Source organism: Sebastes fasciatus, chromosome 13 (genome assembly GCF_043250625.1).
Source record: "Sebastes fasciatus isolate fSebFas1 chromosome 13, fSebFas1.pri, whole genome shotgun sequence".
In the NCBI taxonomy this organism is placed as follows: Eukaryota; Metazoa; Chordata; class Actinopteri; order Perciformes; family Sebastidae; genus Sebastes; species Sebastes fasciatus.
The window spans coordinates 29650949-29668253 of record NC_133807.1 but is presented as its reverse complement, the minus strand read 5'-3'; the positions used below and the strand labels follow the sequence as shown (position 1 = coordinate 29668253).

The 17305-nt window shown below is 38.8% G+C and overlaps 1 protein-coding gene across 2 annotated transcripts in view; it reads right to left on the bottom strand.

Moving 5' to 3' along the window:
- LOC141781193 (sterile alpha motif domain-containing protein 9-like) overlaps positions 1-15164 on the bottom strand; it is a 62495-nt gene extending 47331 nt beyond the window's left edge. The window contains exons 1-4 of one of the 2 annotated variants that reach the window (XM_074656756.1): positions 15047-15164; positions 13885-13994; positions 11806-11875; positions 4867-9588 (exon numbers count right to left, since the gene is read on the bottom strand). In XM_074656756.1, the coding sequence (XP_074512857.1) occupies positions 4973-9588; positions 11806-11809 (4620 nt within the window). In that variant the 5' untranslated portion in view covers positions 11810-11875; positions 13885-13994; positions 15047-15164 and the 3' untranslated portion in view covers positions 4867-4972. Of the gene's footprint in view, positions 1-4866; positions 9589-11805; positions 11876-13884; positions 13995-15046 lie in introns of those variants that run through there. The other variant, XM_074656757.1, reaches the window with a different exon arrangement.
- Positions 15165-17305: the final 2141 nt, after the last annotated feature.

The window sequence follows — 17305 nt, the reverse complement described above, 5'->3', positions numbered from 1 at the left end:
AACTTCAGCAAGTCGTCTTCACCTCGTCTAGATGACTAAATGCATTGAGTTGCTGCCATGTGATTGGCTGATAAGCTATTTGTGTTAACAAGCAATTGAACAGGTGTGCCTAATAAAGTGGCCGGTGAGTGTATATACATACATATATACACATATATACATACATATATACACATATATACATACATATATACACATATATACATACATATATTCATATATATACATACATATATATACATACATATACATACATACATATTTACACATACATATATGCATACATATATACATATACATACATATATATATACATACATATATATACATATATATATACACACATATATACGTATATATACAAAAATATATATACACATACATATATTCATATATATACAGACGTAGGCAAAGTTGTTGGTAACGTTCCGTTAAAGAGAGAAAAACCCACAATGGTCACTGAAATAACTTGAAACTGACAAAAGTAATAATAAATAAAAATTCACTGAAAATTAACTAATGAAAATCAGATATTGTTTTTGAATTATGGTTCAGCAGAATCATTTAAAAAAACAAACTAATGAAACTGGCCTAGACAAAAATGATGGTAACATTAACTTAATATTTTGTTGCACAACCTTTTGAGGCAATCACTGCAATCAAGTGATTTCTGTAACTCTCAATGAGACTTCTGCACCTGTCGACAGGTATGTTGGCCCACTCCTCGTGAGCAAACTGCTCCAGCTGTCTCAGGTTTGAAGGGTGCCTTCTCCAGACTGCATGTTTCAGCTCCTTCCACAGATGTTCAATAGGATTTAGATCAGGGCTCATAGAAGGCCACTTCAGAATAGTCCAATGTTTTGTTCTTAGCCATTCTTGGGTGTTTTTAGATGTGTTTTGGGTCATTATCCTGTTTGAGGACCCATGACCTGCAACTGAGACCAAGCTTTCTGACACTGGGCAGCACATTTCGCTCCAGAATGCCTTGATAGTCTTGAGATTTCATTGCACCCTGCACAGATTCAAGACACCCTGTGCCAGATGCAACAAAGCAGCCCCATAACATAACCGAGCCTCCTCCATGTTTCACATTAGGTACAGTGTTCTTTTCTTTGGATGCTTCATCTCTTCGTCTGTGAACATAGAGCTGATGTGACTTGCCAAAAAGCTCCAGTTTTGTTTCATCTGTCCAAAGGACATTCTCCCAGAAGCTTTGTGGCTTGTCAATATGCATTTTGGAAAATTCCAGTCTCGCTTTTTTATGATTTGGTGTCCTCCTGGGTCGTCTTCCATTAAGTCCACTTTGGCTCAAACAGTGACGGATGGTGTGATTTGACACTGATGTACCTTGACCTTGGAGTTCACCTCTAATCTCTTTGGAAGTTGTTCTGGGCTCTTTGGTTACCATTCGTATTATCCGTCTCTTCAATATGTCATCAATTTTCCCCTTGCGGCCACGTCCAGGGAGGTAGGCTACAGTCCCATGGACCTTAAACTTCTGAATAATATGTGCAGCTGTAGTCACAGGAACGTCAAGCTGCTTGGAGATGGTCTTATAGCCTTTACCTTTAACATGAAGGTCTATAATGTTCTTTCTAATCTCCTGAGACAACTCTCTCCTTAGCTTTCTGTGGTCTATGTTCAGTGTGGTACACACCATGACACCAAACAGCACAGTGACTACTTTTCACCCTTTAAATAGGCAGACTGACTGATTACAAGTTTGAAGATACCTGTGATGCTAATTACAGGACACACCTTAGTTTAATATGTCCCTATGGTCACATTATTTTACATCTTTTCTAGGGGTACCATCATTTTTGTCCTGGCCAGTTTCATTAGTTTGTTTTTTAAAATGATTCTGTTGAACCACAATTCAAAAACAATATCTGATTTTCATTAGTTCATTTTCAGTAAATTTTTATTTATTATTACTTTTGTCAGTTTCAAGTTATTTCAGTGACCATTGTGGGTTTTTCTCTCTTTAACGGAACGTTACCAACAACTTTGCCTACGTCTGTATACATATATACACATATATATACATATATATATATACATATATATACATACATATATATATATATACATATACATACATATACACATATATACACATATATATTTACATATACATATATACATATACACATATATATATACATACATATATATATACATACATATATATACATATACATACATATATATACATACATATATACACATACATACATACATATATATATGTATATATATATACAGAGCTAGCAGTTAGCTATTAAGCAGTTCATTCAGTGTCGTAGCTATTATTTTGCAGTTATCTCCCACTAAATACCCTGTGAGCAGTGGCAGCAAACACGCTGTATTGAAAGGGAGCGGAACAAGCAGAATTTTACTGAAATAAGTCGTCTACAATGAAATAACATGAATGTAGAAGACCAATCAAAGTGCAGGCTAACATCAAACTATGGCAAGCATACTAGGACAAAAGGGCTAAAAAAACTACCACTGCTGCTAACACTTCTCTAATTTTGGTGAATTAACATCAATGTAATTTCATTCATAAAACAAGTTTCAATCAAGGAAAGAAAATATATTGGCTAGAACAATAAACGCTATCAAAGCTATTTAAGTCAAATGTTATTAATCCTGTATTGAGTGACCTGACTACCTTGTCTCAGTCAGAACTACTACGACTAGTCCAGAATGATTAAACTATTAACACCAGAAAGTGGTAATGTATTTTTTTTCTTCTGAAGTTTGCCATATGTGCACACACTTTATAGCCTAACTGATGAAAACAATAGTCAAGTTCTTTGGACTGTTAAAATGCTTGATGTTAAGTGTCAATGTGCATTAACTTTTCAATTATTGGCCTAACAATTATGTCTTATATAGTCAGCCAGTTGTTGCACGATAAAATCTTCTGAAAAGACTATCACTATCACTTGAACATGACATTTTATTCAAGGAATGACAACATAAAACTGAAATTGAAGAGACAAAAAAACAGTGTATTGTATTCTGTGATATATTTTACATACAGAACACCAATGTTTACAGAGTTAAATATTTCATGTTACTATCAAAAATATCAAATATAAGCACAACATTTTAAAAATGTATAGCAACAAAAGTACAGGTACTGGCATCATTTGTAGTTTCATTTTAAGGCCAAGTGTGTTTTCATAATTTGTGTAAAGTCTATTCAATATCTATACAAGCACTTTATTACACATGTTTCTATTGCATATCAATATGTAAACACATTTTTCTCCAACTGTACATACTGTTGCCGTTTAGCTCTTAATACATTGTTAAAACACTGATACAAATCCCATGAAGGTAGTTGCATTTTATTCCATTGCTTTCTACATTGTATCCTGGTAAATATAGAAGAGTGAGTATAAGCTATCATAATCTACTATAAAGCCCAGATGTTTAAGAACAGTTGACACCAAAATTCATCTTCTGTGACATACTGTTTTTCTGTCCAACAGCAGTCTAGTTCAGTTTCCAAAAAATAACACCAAATGTGAGCCTGTTAGCAAAATCCAGGCACTAATGCTCACTTGAGATACATTTGAAATGCATTTCCATGCCAGGTGTGAACTGCAATACATCTGAACTGGATCAAACAAACAATCAGAAAATAACAGGATACTAGATACAAGTTCAAACAGGCACTTTGAGTTCCTATTTAAGAATCAGAAGAATCAGAATCAGAATCAGAATCAGAAAGGTGTTTATTGCCAGGTGTAAGGGGTATACACGAGGAATTTTCTTTGGCTTATTGGTGCGAGGCAAACAGTATAATAACAAAGAATAGATAAACGTTAGAATAAAATAAGAATAAAAAATGTACAATTTACAAAATAAGCTATAAAATAAACATGGTATAAACAGATAGTGCAAATATTGTCGGTGTGCAAACAAAACAATCAGGTATCAGAGGGAGAGAGAGGGAGAGAGAGGGATACTGTAGGGGGTGGTATTGAGAGTGTATGAGAGAGGGGGAGAGTCAGTGTCGGGGTAGGGGGGTAGGGGGGGGAGGGCGTAGTGTGTGTGTGAGGGAGAGACAGTCACAGGGGGGCGGATGGGTTGTTGGAGAGCCCCACTGCCATGGGGAAAAAACTGTTTTTGTGGCGTGAGGTTTTGGTCCTGATGGACCTTAACCTCCTGCCAGAAGAAGCATTGAGCTGTAGAGTAGCACATTCAGTTTACATTGTTCTTACTCTGGGAATCCAGTCAATCATGTCATAGTCCATGTTCATATATACACAAAAACTGGTGTCATTTTTATGACACTTTTTCAGTACACTTACATGTGCATTTATATACAAGTACAAGAGGGGAAACATCAAACAATCTTACATCTTACAAAACAATAACACCAAATGTGAGCATGTTAGCAAAATCCAGGCACTAACGCTCACTTGAGATACATTTGAAATGCATTTTGATGCCAGGTGTGAACTGCAATACATCTGAACTGGATCAACAAACAATCAGAAAATAACAGGATACTAGATACAGGTTGAAACAGGGACTCTGAGTTCCTATTTAAGAAGCATCGAGCTTTAGAGTAGCACATTCAGTTTACATTGTTTTTACTCTGGGAATCCAGAGTCAATCATGTCATAGTCCATGTTCATATATACACAAAAACTGGCGAGTCATTTTTATGACACTTTTTCAGTACACTTACATGTGCTTCTATATACAAATACAAGAGGCGAAACATCAAACAATCTTTCATCTTACAAAACAATACCATGTGCTTCAACATTTTGGTTTTGTCTTTCACAAAGATTACCTACTTGACAAACTGTCATAAGAAGTTTTGTGTGTTTTGAATTTATCTTTTCTCTTTTTAATTTGTTCTTGCTCTTAGGTAATGAGGTGGATACTAGGCCCATGCTTCAGCAAGATGACATACAGCCATGTATCAGGATCATTGTTCAAAGAACTATTGTTTCACAATGATGTTGTAGGCAACAGGACCTTTGAAGGTAAACCCCAAGTAGAATGTGATGTTTTCATTACTGTGAGGCACTGAAGGTACATGAATAGGCAGGATTTTGAACTTCTTTTTCCGAGGGCCTTCAAGGTACACCACTTTATCTTCAGTCCATCCAGAAACACGTTTCAGCATCGCGGCAATCTCAGGCTTTTTCCATGCCTCACCCCTGAACCACTTCATGCGTTTCTCGGAGACAGAGATCCCCTTTGTGACTGTTTCAAACTTTCTCTTGTGGACAAATTTATCCAATTCATTCCCATTGCCCAGAAAGAAATGGGTGTAAATCCTTCTTTTCCGTGGAGGAATGTCCTTCATCTTGGTCCAGTAGTCTTTTTCCAGGTGTTCAACAGCTGCTTGCACAATTTCATATTTGGTTTCTTTCTCATGATCTGTGTCACGATCCTCTGGCCAGAACAGCAAGGTAAGCAAGAACAGGGCAGTTGGTAAACATTTCCTTTTATCAGTTGGAAACTGACGACTAAGTGCCTGTAGATCTTTCACAGAAGCTACCTTTTGATTCTGTGGTGACAGGCAGTTCAGAGAAATGTGGGCCATTATGTAATTGAAAATGTCCCTTTGGCCAAATTTGGCCTTTATTGGATTGCTGGGGTAGAGAGAAAGGATGCTCTCTAGAAGGCATACTGCATCCCTCTGGTCAGTTAGCTTGGAGAGGATGGATGTTACGTTACCCCCGCCAAGATGATAGATGATCATGCGTTTTTGGAATGAAGTTAAATTGGCTGGGATTGACTTCCCATGTTGTAGAAGTTCAGTAAAATAAGCTTCACTGAAGTACTTCCCAAACTCTGAAGATCTTTTTGCCAACCATTTCAGTGGATGGCTTATCTTCTCTTCATGACTTTCAGGCGTCTCTTCATCTGCACCGATGTCTGTCTGGAAGTAACTGAGGTCTTCTGAAATCCATTCCAAGGCATCTAGCATTGTCTTGTTGAGTTTTTTCAAACGGCCATGAAATGGTTCCCAGACATCTTCAACTTCCTCCGGAATGTAATCTGTTAATAGGTACTTCATACACTCTGAATAGCCGTTGGCTCTGTTTGCAAACACTTGCGATGAAGAGATCAGTTTGAGCAGGCTGCAGCCAACATCAACTTCAGAAAAAAAACCTGAACTGTTTATGTTTTCCATATCTGCTGCAGCTGCTTTCTCACATTCTTGAAAACACTCCAGGGCTTTCAGTGCAGTCTCCACAGCATCTGCTATATTTTGAGCTGTCTTTGGGACTTTGTCATTGTCAATAGCTCTGCATTTTGCTTGGAACCATTTCTTGTACACCTGCCCTTTTGTGTCGAGTATGTATGAGTTGTTGGGCTTTCGTTTGGCTGCTGTCTCTGCCCAGTATTTTGCCTCTTCGAACTTTTCATGAGTATAATGAAGACGAGCAAGTTGTTGTGCAAACAATGGATCTTTATGGAAACACTGGAACGCTTCCTTGAGTAACTCAATTGCTTTGTCTGGGCTTTTCTCCTTTTCACACACATGTTCAATCAGAGGAGAGAAAAAGCTGTCATATTTGTCCCCTTTGCTTATTCTGGATCGCCTTATGAAAAGTGCTCTCAAAAATATCTGATATTCCTCCCTTCCAAATCTGTGCTCAAAAAGCACGTCGTCACAGAGCAAATTCATTGCCAAACTGCTCTGGGTCTGTTGGTTCCCCAAAAGTTGTTGGAGAATTTCCTTTGCAACGAGTGGGTGGATGATTCTGATTGATTCGATGTGTGTCTTGTCATCTCTGAGGTGCAAGAAGACCAGTTTAGCCTGATCACTAAGTGATCCCTCAAAGTCATGTTGGCGAAACCTTTCCCACTTAACGGTTAAACCAAGCAAAGCTTCACAATGGGACTGAGAGATGAAAGAGTTTTGAACATAAGTGTTCAGCAGTGCTACATAGTGAATGAGGGTTGTGACAACAGATTGACGGTCAATGCCTTGGAGCAAATGTTTCACAAACTTTTGAACGTAATCCTCACTGAATCCTTCACTCATCAAAACAAATGTCAGAATGAAATCAAACTCGTAGCATTCCTCAAGCACCTCTCGTTTTCCAGCAAACTTTCTCTTCTCTTCATCAGACAGTTTGTGAGTGACTGACACATTCTTTAATGGAGACTCCTTGCATTTCTTCTCTGGATCATGGGATCGTCTGCAGCTCAACAAAATGAAACATAGAGTTCCATACTGGATTCTTTTGGTGTTAATAGCAACCTCTAGTTCATTCCTGAGATCATCAAGGTATTCTTTGTCTGAGTCTTCAATGAGGAGCAGCACAGGAAGACACGTCTGTGGATCAGTTTCTTCATATTCTCTTAGTTCAACTGCATGTTGCGCAACAAGAGCAGCTGGGTATGAAGGCTTCACAACTGCACACCTCAGATCTTTCCTTTTGTTCCACAGCACCTGTCTTGCCACAGTGCTTCCACCACTTCCTGGATGATGGTAGATGTTTATGCTGTTCACCGGAGTTTGATCTGCATTGTATTTCAAAGTGTCATTGAGAAGGTTGGAAACCTCACGATAAGCATCTCTTTCAATTATCTCTCCAACATAGTTGTGCTCAGCAAGCCAGAAATTCAACCAGTTCACTCTCCCACCATGGTAGAATTGCTGATCAATGTTTGATTTCTCCTCATCGATGAAGTCTTTGCTTGTTTCATGACAATGGTCGACCGTCAGAATTTCCAGAGAATACATCTGTTCCTCTTCATGTGTTTCAAGAAGGCAAGTCCCCCTCACAAAGACTGGCAAGTGTTTGCTGGCACATGCTTTAACGGGCTGTATTTGCTGCAGAGTTGCATTAATGTGACTCATTTTCATCCCAACAACACTGGAATTGTTCACAGTTTCTTTTCCACATGAGCCCTCTGCAAAGCTTTGCCACTTCTGGAAGTTTTTCTGTGATTCACAGATGCATATGATGTCTTCATGGCCTTCCATATCTGTGAAAAACTCATTAAAGGTGTGCAAGAGAGGCTTCTCAACTGGTGAAGTGAGAAGAAAAATGACCTGGAACGTCCCCTTTGGCAAGATTTGTTTACAGATCAAAGATACAGATTCCCGCAGTAAAGTCACTTTTGTCTTGATCCAAGTCATTTCATCACATGGAGTTTCACTTCCTTTGTAGTCAGTACGGCCATTACAAAAGATCCAGCTAGTTTGATCAAACAGATGCAAGTGGCTTGTGAATTCTTCAATGCTCATGTCACTGGATTTCCTGTAGCTCTGCAGAGAATGCATGTTTGCAGCGTGATGCTGAAGGTATTTACTGCAAAGACCCGAAATCTTTGAGTCTGGGTCAAAGTCAAACACACAGAACATGGTCATGTTAAGCAACGACTCAATGTTGCGGAGGTCATCAGGGTTGAATTTGTTTGTGATGAGTATGAACCATTTCTCCTTTTCGATGAGTTTTTTCCCACTTGTCATTAGCATTTTGAGTTTCCTTCCGAGGTCTTGGCAGACTTCTGGGGCACTGAGGAACTGATTTCTCTCTGCTTCTTCTCTTTGAGCATCCCGATCTTTGACTCGCTGGTAAAAATCACTTAGGTCTTTGTCGCTCACTGGTTCCGTTTTTGAACCCACCCTCCGCAGAATAATTTCTTTCTCAAATTCTACCTTGTTAGTTGACTCTTTGAAGTTTGGCAGACGAACTGCATACACCATTCCCTTAACGATACCTATTGAAGGCAGAATGTCAACCTCTACCACATACCTCTTTTCTGTACTTTCTCGATCCATTACCTCAATGAACCGTGGTGGACGAACACACTGGCGCACATGCTCCGTGTTAGAGGAGAAACTCCTTTCAATGTAGTCCAAAGCATCTACATAAATGTCTTTCTCTTTTACAGGGATGCCAATTATCTCACCATGTACGTTTCCTACATCCTCATTGCTGTCCATCACACCAAAGTGTATTGTACCATTTGTTCTGATATTCATACAACCAGTTGCAAATTTAAGGACCTCTTTGGCAAACTTAGCTTGGAGTCTTGTACGATCCAATTCAGCAGCTACAGAAAGAGACTTAAATTCATGGCATGGAGATGTCAGATTAAAAGCACCTGATTCAGGCTGCAGGACTCTGTGCTTTACATATATGAAATCAATCCCCTCTTGATCGAATGGTCGTGGTCTACAGTCTTCCTTTGATGTCAACACACATTGTGCTTGAGCAGTTTGTCTCTCCTTCAAGACATATTGATCTCTCTCAGGAGTCTGTGCTGAAGAACCTTCACTTGTTGTGGGAAGACATTGAACTGATTTCTGTTCCAGTGTTTTGCCTCTGGTGGTCTTTTTCTTATCTTGAGACTTTTGTTTGGAGTTGATGAGCTCATCTCTCTTTTGAATAATCAAATGAGCAGGCCCTGATTTCATGCAAAACTCTGACTTCAAAAAGTTCTCATTCAGTGCAAGAAGAATTTGTCCATCTACTTCTTCTTCATAGAGCTTTTCTATGTACTGCTCCTTCACTCCAATGGATCTTAGCCAGGTGCTTACTTGAGATTCAGTCCAACTCTTGGGTGACTGCTCAACTTCGTCAGCTGTATAGTGAGAAAAAAAACAATATGTTTGATTTTAAATGAGAGAATCAGAGAAGCACTAGGGTTCTCTTCCAAACTTCCGGCATATGATGTTTGCAAATTAGAGATGTTTGGTATATAATATTTCAAATGTTCAATTTTTTCAACAAATCCCATGAAAGGTGAAAAAACAATGTGTTATTCTGTATCTCAACATTTACAAACTTTCCAACTTCCCTACATTGACTGTGGCACTTGGCCCCAAACCCATTAATTCCTATTGAAGACTATAATCTATAAATAATGTTTTTTTGGGCCTTTTTGGGGCAGCGGAACAAAGTGTGAACACATCATTAACATATTATTACCGTAACTTTTCGACTTAGCTATTGAACCTCTGGCGATTGCACTTCATGGCTGATAAGGCATATTGCGCATTGAGCATAAGGTAGCACTCTACGCCAATGACCTGTATGTTCCAGATCAAACTATTTCCCTACCCGCCATGCTCACTACTTAATCCATCTGCTTTCCAGGAGAGGGAGATGCATTATTTACCCAACTATGAGTCACACTCTGAGAATGTGGATCCAGGTCAGGAAGAAATTTGAATTCCAACCTTCTTCTCTTACCAGCCCCATTACCCATAACTAACTTTTCACTAACGAAGACTATGCCATTACTACAGTACAAAAGTAGTTTTATTTGGAATGGCTGGAGGATGCGAGAAAGATTTGGTAAGGGTTTAGTTCGGTGGATAATTGGGGGAGGCTCATTTTCGGCGGGATGTTTGAGTGAGGGTCGTGTTCGGTGGGATGATGGGGGCGGTTGGAAAAGGGGACGTTTACTGGGAGATGAACAGAAGCCGAAGGTTGGTCGTAAGGGTCTAGTTCGTTGGGATAATTGGGTGAGGGTCGTGTTCAGTGGGATGTTGGAGGTCAAAAAGAGGAATGAAAAAGGTTTGAGAAGAGGGATAAAGTGGGGGTCGAGGAGAGGGATGAAAAAGGGGCGGTTACCCGGGGATGAACGGTAGCCGAAGGTTTTTTTTTGTTGTATGCGGTGGGATGGCGGGGGTCAAGGAGAGGGTTGAAAGGGGATCAAGGAGAGAGATGAAAAGGGGGCAATCACATGGGGTTGAACGAGGCCAAACAGGATTGTGGTGTGGCTGGAGCGTCTCAATGAGCTTCATCCCCAAAAGAGACTTTACAGGACTAGGTGAGCGTGGGCTCGGCCCATTGATTTTAAGGTTGAGTCGAAGGACGGTGGATATGTGAGATGGTGACTGAAAACGGAGGGACTGGTGTCGGATGAGGATCCGAGTCTTCTGCTGAGTATTTGAATTACTGAAATGAGTAACGGGAGAGGGAGTCGGCAATGGAATTTTGTAGAGCGGAATGTGAGAGATGCGTGGATGATGAATTGGTGTTGGGCTGAGATTAAGGTCAGTCTGTGGATGAACATAGAACAAAGAAGGGCAGCAATGACTATGTGGTACAGTTTGGTGTATGGTTGGATTTCTTCAGGCTGAGTTATGTGGATGTCATAGGAAAATAAATGCCGTTCCGAGAGGAAAGGAAGTCGTGCCACAGCCTCAGTTTCATTGTACAGGCAACGTCTAAGGCAATGTGATCATGAAGGAATGGGACGGCGGCAGACAAGGACAGTAAGTTGAAGAAGAAGGATCGACCTTGAAGGATGGTGCAGATGGCGAAATTCAGGTGACTGAGCAGGGAGAGAAGCTGGCGCTTGGTACGTGGGATGGCGAGGTAGTTTGAATTGTATGAGGGGATTTAATTTTCCCATCTAACGCTACGGATTAAGAGTTTATTTCAACCATATTGTTGGAACAGTGGAAGAGGCCAGTGGAAAGACAAACCAAGACGGTTTTGGTGAGTTTAATTTTGTTTCTGTTGGGTTTGAATGACGATATGTTCTGATGCTCGAACAGCTGATCTACCTGTTGAAACTACCACCGTTTAGCCACTACGAAAATTGGGAACAATGACCGGCGCTCTTCCTGGGGGCTTGGTTAACGCTGGCTAGCAAGTTTTGTTGGCTTGTTTTTTAACAATGTTAAAAGTTACTCTAACAAAGACTGGTTGACTAGTTAGCTAGTTTGTCTGGAGACTGACAAGCTAGCTAGCTAACGTAACATCTTAATGCTTCATCCACAAACTATTGTAAGTGTCGGAAAGCACAGCGCTATCGTCAGATGTGATAAAAAAGGAGTCCACTCACCCATGATTTTCGTTCTCCTTCTGTCTTCGTCACATCCTCAACTTTGGCGTTTGCTTTTATCACCTTTCATCTGCAAAAGACAACGTTATACAGTTACTTCAACCCATTATCATCTTGACACGTGTGGAAGAAATCTTTTTGTTGAAAAAACTTCACTCAGGTCCAATTTGACTAAAGAGTAGCTTCAGAGACAACGCAGATGATTATGTATAGCATTCACCAATCTTGTTTCCACTAGATCTGCATAGATTGAATTGAGAGTGTATCTATTAAAGCTGCAGTTGGTAACATTTATAAAAGTAACTTTTTATCATATTTGCTCTAACTGTCACTATATCCTGACAGTAGTCCGGAGAGATAATCTGTAAAAAAAACTATCCGGTTCCTCTGCCTCCTCCTAGTGCTCCTAATGGCATTTGCAGGTGTAGCGAATGATGACTGAATGATGAAGAATATGAAATGTGATTTTAATTATTTTATATTGAACTTCTTCCAGAAACTTTACCTGACTTCTCAGGGCACTAAGTGGTGAGACTATTAATTTACAACCAGCCTGGTTAAGCTCACAGAATAGAAAAACAACAACGGCATCATACCGTACTGACCAAGTGAAATATTTATGAGTTAGAGGTCAACAGGTCAAATGCCTGTTTTCCCTAAAGACTGAGAACAGGTGGGAAACAGTCTGAACGAACTAATTCTGCCATTAAAATGCACATTAATTTTGGTGGTATGCTTAGAACATATAGAATTAAGTTCATGATAATCAACTCTGTTTACAAGTTTCCTGTTATGTTGGTAACTTTTATCTCATTGACACCGCATGTCTGCTTCATGAGAACAACCCCTCCTCCTTCTGGATTACTCTCACCCACATTGTGTGACTGTTTGATATCTTATCCCTTCATTTACTGTGTAATAAGCGCATTTATATATTAACATGTATACGCCTGTCTGTGTGATGTTTGTATACCTACATGTTTCGATAACATGGTTTATCCATGTCGTGTGATTTGTGTATCCATTTTAATTCAATTGATCAAGTTTTATTCAGTGGTTCATGTCCTGAGTGTCTGATATCTATTTGTAGCAGATGAACCCAGACATCAAATATGGAAGAATTGATTATGTGAAACAAATTAACTAGTATTAATCCTGCAAAAGAAGTTTAGCTGAAAGAATCAGTATAGTTGTCAGATGGGAGGAGAATGCTGTTTCCCGCCAACTAAATGCCGCACCCCTTTCTCAAATGATAAGGAGACATCAGCTTGTTTGTGTGGTCTTCTGCTCTTGGAGCTGGTCCCACCACTCTCCTTCACCTTTTATGACAATTTATGGGTTTATGATGAATAATTTTGGGTTATTAATTATAGATACATATTTTGATATTAATTAATGATTGATTATTAATCTGCTCTATGCAATAACGCTACATAACGCTACACAGGATTCCACAGCAAATCAGAACGTTTACTCCGGCTGCCATTTTGAAAACAGGCGAGCCAAACCAAGCTAACCAGAGCAAACTTTCTCATTTTACAGCTAAACAGTACACTAAAATATGTTTCTGAAAACATTTGAAGAGAGAAATAGGCATTACAGTAACAGAATATTTATTCCTATTTGATCAGCGCAATGGGGGACAGTTGATTACCAGATCAACACTGTTTCAAATAAAATATCAATCAATTTATCACTCTGTATTTCAATTCACAAACATTTGCATCACTTCCCTTGTTACTTCTTAAGCATTTTCATCACTTCCCTTTTCTTCAATTATTTGTTAGTTCCACCCCTGAGGCCACTTTCCTTAAATGATAAATGGCAATTTTGTCCTGTGAATTATGAATGTAACATGGTGAAAATGATGAAACGTGGCTGTTTTCATCATATCACGACTGTTTTAGTCAAATCAGCTTTAAATTAATCAAATCACTCGATCATTTATCACTCCATTTCTCAATTCACATCCATTTTCATCACCTCCATTTTTATCAATTAATTTCTGTTACTTCCACCCCTCATAAAAAACATTAAGACAAGCAAATTAATAAATAAAAAGGTGACCATTGTTCTTACCTTGGATAAATCCTGAGAAGAAGGCTATCTAATAAAACAGGACGTGTCACTCCATGATTTTCTTTCTCCTTTCTTTGTCATTATCAACTTTGATGTTTATCACCTTCCATCTGCAAAAGAAAACGTCATACTGTTACTTTCAACACATGTGTGGAAGATATCTCTCTGTTGAAGAAACATTACAGGCCGACCAAAAGTAAAAAAATCATACATGTTAAGTAAAACTTACTTGTTTTATTTGATGTCTATATTTTGATCATTATTTCCTCACTTCAAACCAATCAAATTAAAACTACATTTACATTATTTTTGTTTTCTCTAGGGTCCAAGCCCCACCCATCTACACTGAACCTCCACAACAACAAACTCCTACTGCTGTAAGTAGCCTACACATACACTCACCGGACACTTTATTAGGTACAAGGTGTACCTAATAAAGTGTCCGGTGCTAGTACCGGGTGGTCTTCTGCTGCTGTAGCCCATCTGCTTCAAGGTTCGACGTGTTGTGCGTTCAGAGATGGTATTCTGCATACGTTGGTTGTTACGAGTGGTTATTTGAGTTACTGTTGCCTTTCTATCATCTCGAACCACTCTGCCCATTCTCCTCTGACCTCTGACATCAACAGGGCATTTCCGTCCACACAACTGCCGCTCACTGGATATGTTCTCTTGTTGGGACCATTCTCTGTAAACCCTAGAGATGGTTGTGCGTGAAAATCCCAGTAGATCAGCAGTTTTTGAAATACTCAGACCAGCCCGTCTGGCACCAACAACCATGCCACGTTCAAAGTCACTTAAATCCCCTTTCTTCCCCGTTCTGATGCTCGGTTTGAACTTCAGCAAGTCGTCTTCACCTCGTCTAGATGCCTAAATGCATTGAGTTGCTGCCATGTAACTGGCTGATTAGCTATTTGTGTTAACAAGCAATTGAACAGGTGTGCCTAATAAAGTGGCCGGTGAGTGTATATAGATGATTAGCCACAGAGCCACATGAGGAGAGATCACTTCTTTTAGTGTCAGCATCTTTCTAGGAGCATGGATGTTCTATAACAGGCCTAACTTACATCCATGACTCTGAGTAAGGCAAAAACTATTACCACAAGCTAATAAATAAATATGCTATAGACTGATGAATATATAAAAAGTAGACCATAGTTCTTACCTTGGATAAATACAGACAGAAATCAGCCTTTCTTCCTTTCCTGTTGTGGATTTCCCCCCCGACGTTGTTCTCAGAGTAACATTCAACCCTGAACTGATGTAACTTCACTCCATCTCTATTTATAATATCCTGAGGGCTGCTCTACTGCGCCTGCGCAGATCACCAAGTTTTGTTTTTGAGGAAATTCCACACCCTTCTCAAAAAGACATCATACTAACAAAGATTGAGATATTACCCACTTCTAACAAGCCAAAGAGCGCGTGTATATATATATATATATATTTATTTTGAATGCAGGGCTTTTAAATAGAGTATTATTAACTTTATGGTGGTGCAGCTAGTTTTACATACACAAATTTATATATGTTTATAAATATTACTTCCGGTAATGTTCGGCTCTCTGGTATCCATAGGAGGTGTTTCAGCCAAAGAGCTTATAGTGTGTGTAGTATAATATATATACAAATATATATATATATATATACAAATATATATAATATATATATATATAATATAATATATATATTATAAGCCATAATATATATAATATAATATAATATATATAATATATTTATATTATATATATATAAAATATATATATAATATAATATATATATACAAATATATATAATATATATATAAATATATATACAAATATATACATATAAAAAAAAATATATATATATATACACACACAGACACACACTATAAGCTCTTTGGCTGAAACACCTCCTATGGATACCAGAGAGCCGAACATTACCGGAAGTAATATTTATAAACATATATAAATTTGTGTATGTAAAACTAGCTGCACCACCATAAAGTTAATAATACTCTATTTAAAAGCCCTGCATTCAAAATAAGTACCAAAATGTACTTTTACACTTCTGTATATTAGTTTAGTAGAGTAGCTACTTATTAAAACAATAGTTGAACAAAGGTACACCTATGGTCCATAGTCCATCTATGGTTATTATGGGCTAATGTTGAAGAAAGCCATAATAATAAAAGCAGTTATGCAACAGGTTGGGACAATCACAGAGTTTTTGATGTGAAGTAAAGGAGGAAGACAAAAGAGGAACTTGTTTTGAAATAGCTACAAGCCAGTTCTGTTCTGGTTTAGGGCCGTATTTATTGGATACATTTATTTCTGCATTTAAATTTAGGATAATTGAAGTTGAACAGAAAGCCAGAGGACTCAGGCCTAATGAGTCTGACAGCTGAATTTACCATCTAGGCTGGAAGACAGAGAGTTAATACAGTCCAAACAAGAAGAAAAAAAGGCAGGGCTTACCTCTGACCAGACCAGTACCATTTATCAAAACGTTATGTAACTTGTTGAGCCACACCTGTAGGTTCTATCATTGGGCGTTAAAAGTTTCAGTGATACATAAGAATTGTTTTATAAACCTGCTCTAGATACCACATGAAGGGAACTGTGGGGCACCCTTACCAGGTACATGTGGGGCACCCTTACCAGGTACATGTGGGGCACCCTTACCAGGTACCTGTGGGGCACCCTTACCAGGTACCTGTGGGGCACCCTTACCAGGTACCTGTGGGGCATCCTTACCAGGTACCTGGACCACTTCTGCTGGTCTTTGAGTAAAAGTTGTGTTAACACATCCAAAACCTCTCTGTACTGAATGCACAGAGAGGAAACTGATCTTATCTTCTCATCTGATCGTGAACAAGCATATTTCCAATGTTCGAGCGTTCCTTTCTGGCTAAACTGCATTACAGTTCATTTGTATTCATCGGTTTATATCTTGATATGAGAGTCTGGTGTTTTAGATGTATTAGTGTAGAGGAAAACAGTCACACACCAACGTTTTACCCTTAAAAAGACTGTCGTAGAAGCGTTGCTAAATTATTAAATCACTTTTTGCATCGAGTTTGCAGCTATTTTCCTTGTATTTCCACTGAGGTTAGCACCTCTCCAACACTGGTTTGTGTTCCTCCTCTCTCTTATCCTGTAGGTTTTAGATATACAATGATTCACACACTGGCTCTGTACAGCGGTTACTGTCCTGCTTCATTTGCATGCAGTCAAATTTCTGCTGTTGCTTGGCAATGCTACAAAACTGAGACAGAGAAAGGTAACACCGTAGGCTAACCAGCAATTCAGTGCACACCAACAGCTTGGAGCAAAATGTGTTAAGTGTAAGTAGCTTCTTTTAGGCACTGACTGTAGTTACATATTCCATATTTCCCAAATCCCCATCTTGAGCTTCAGCAACATCAATCAACAAGCAAAAT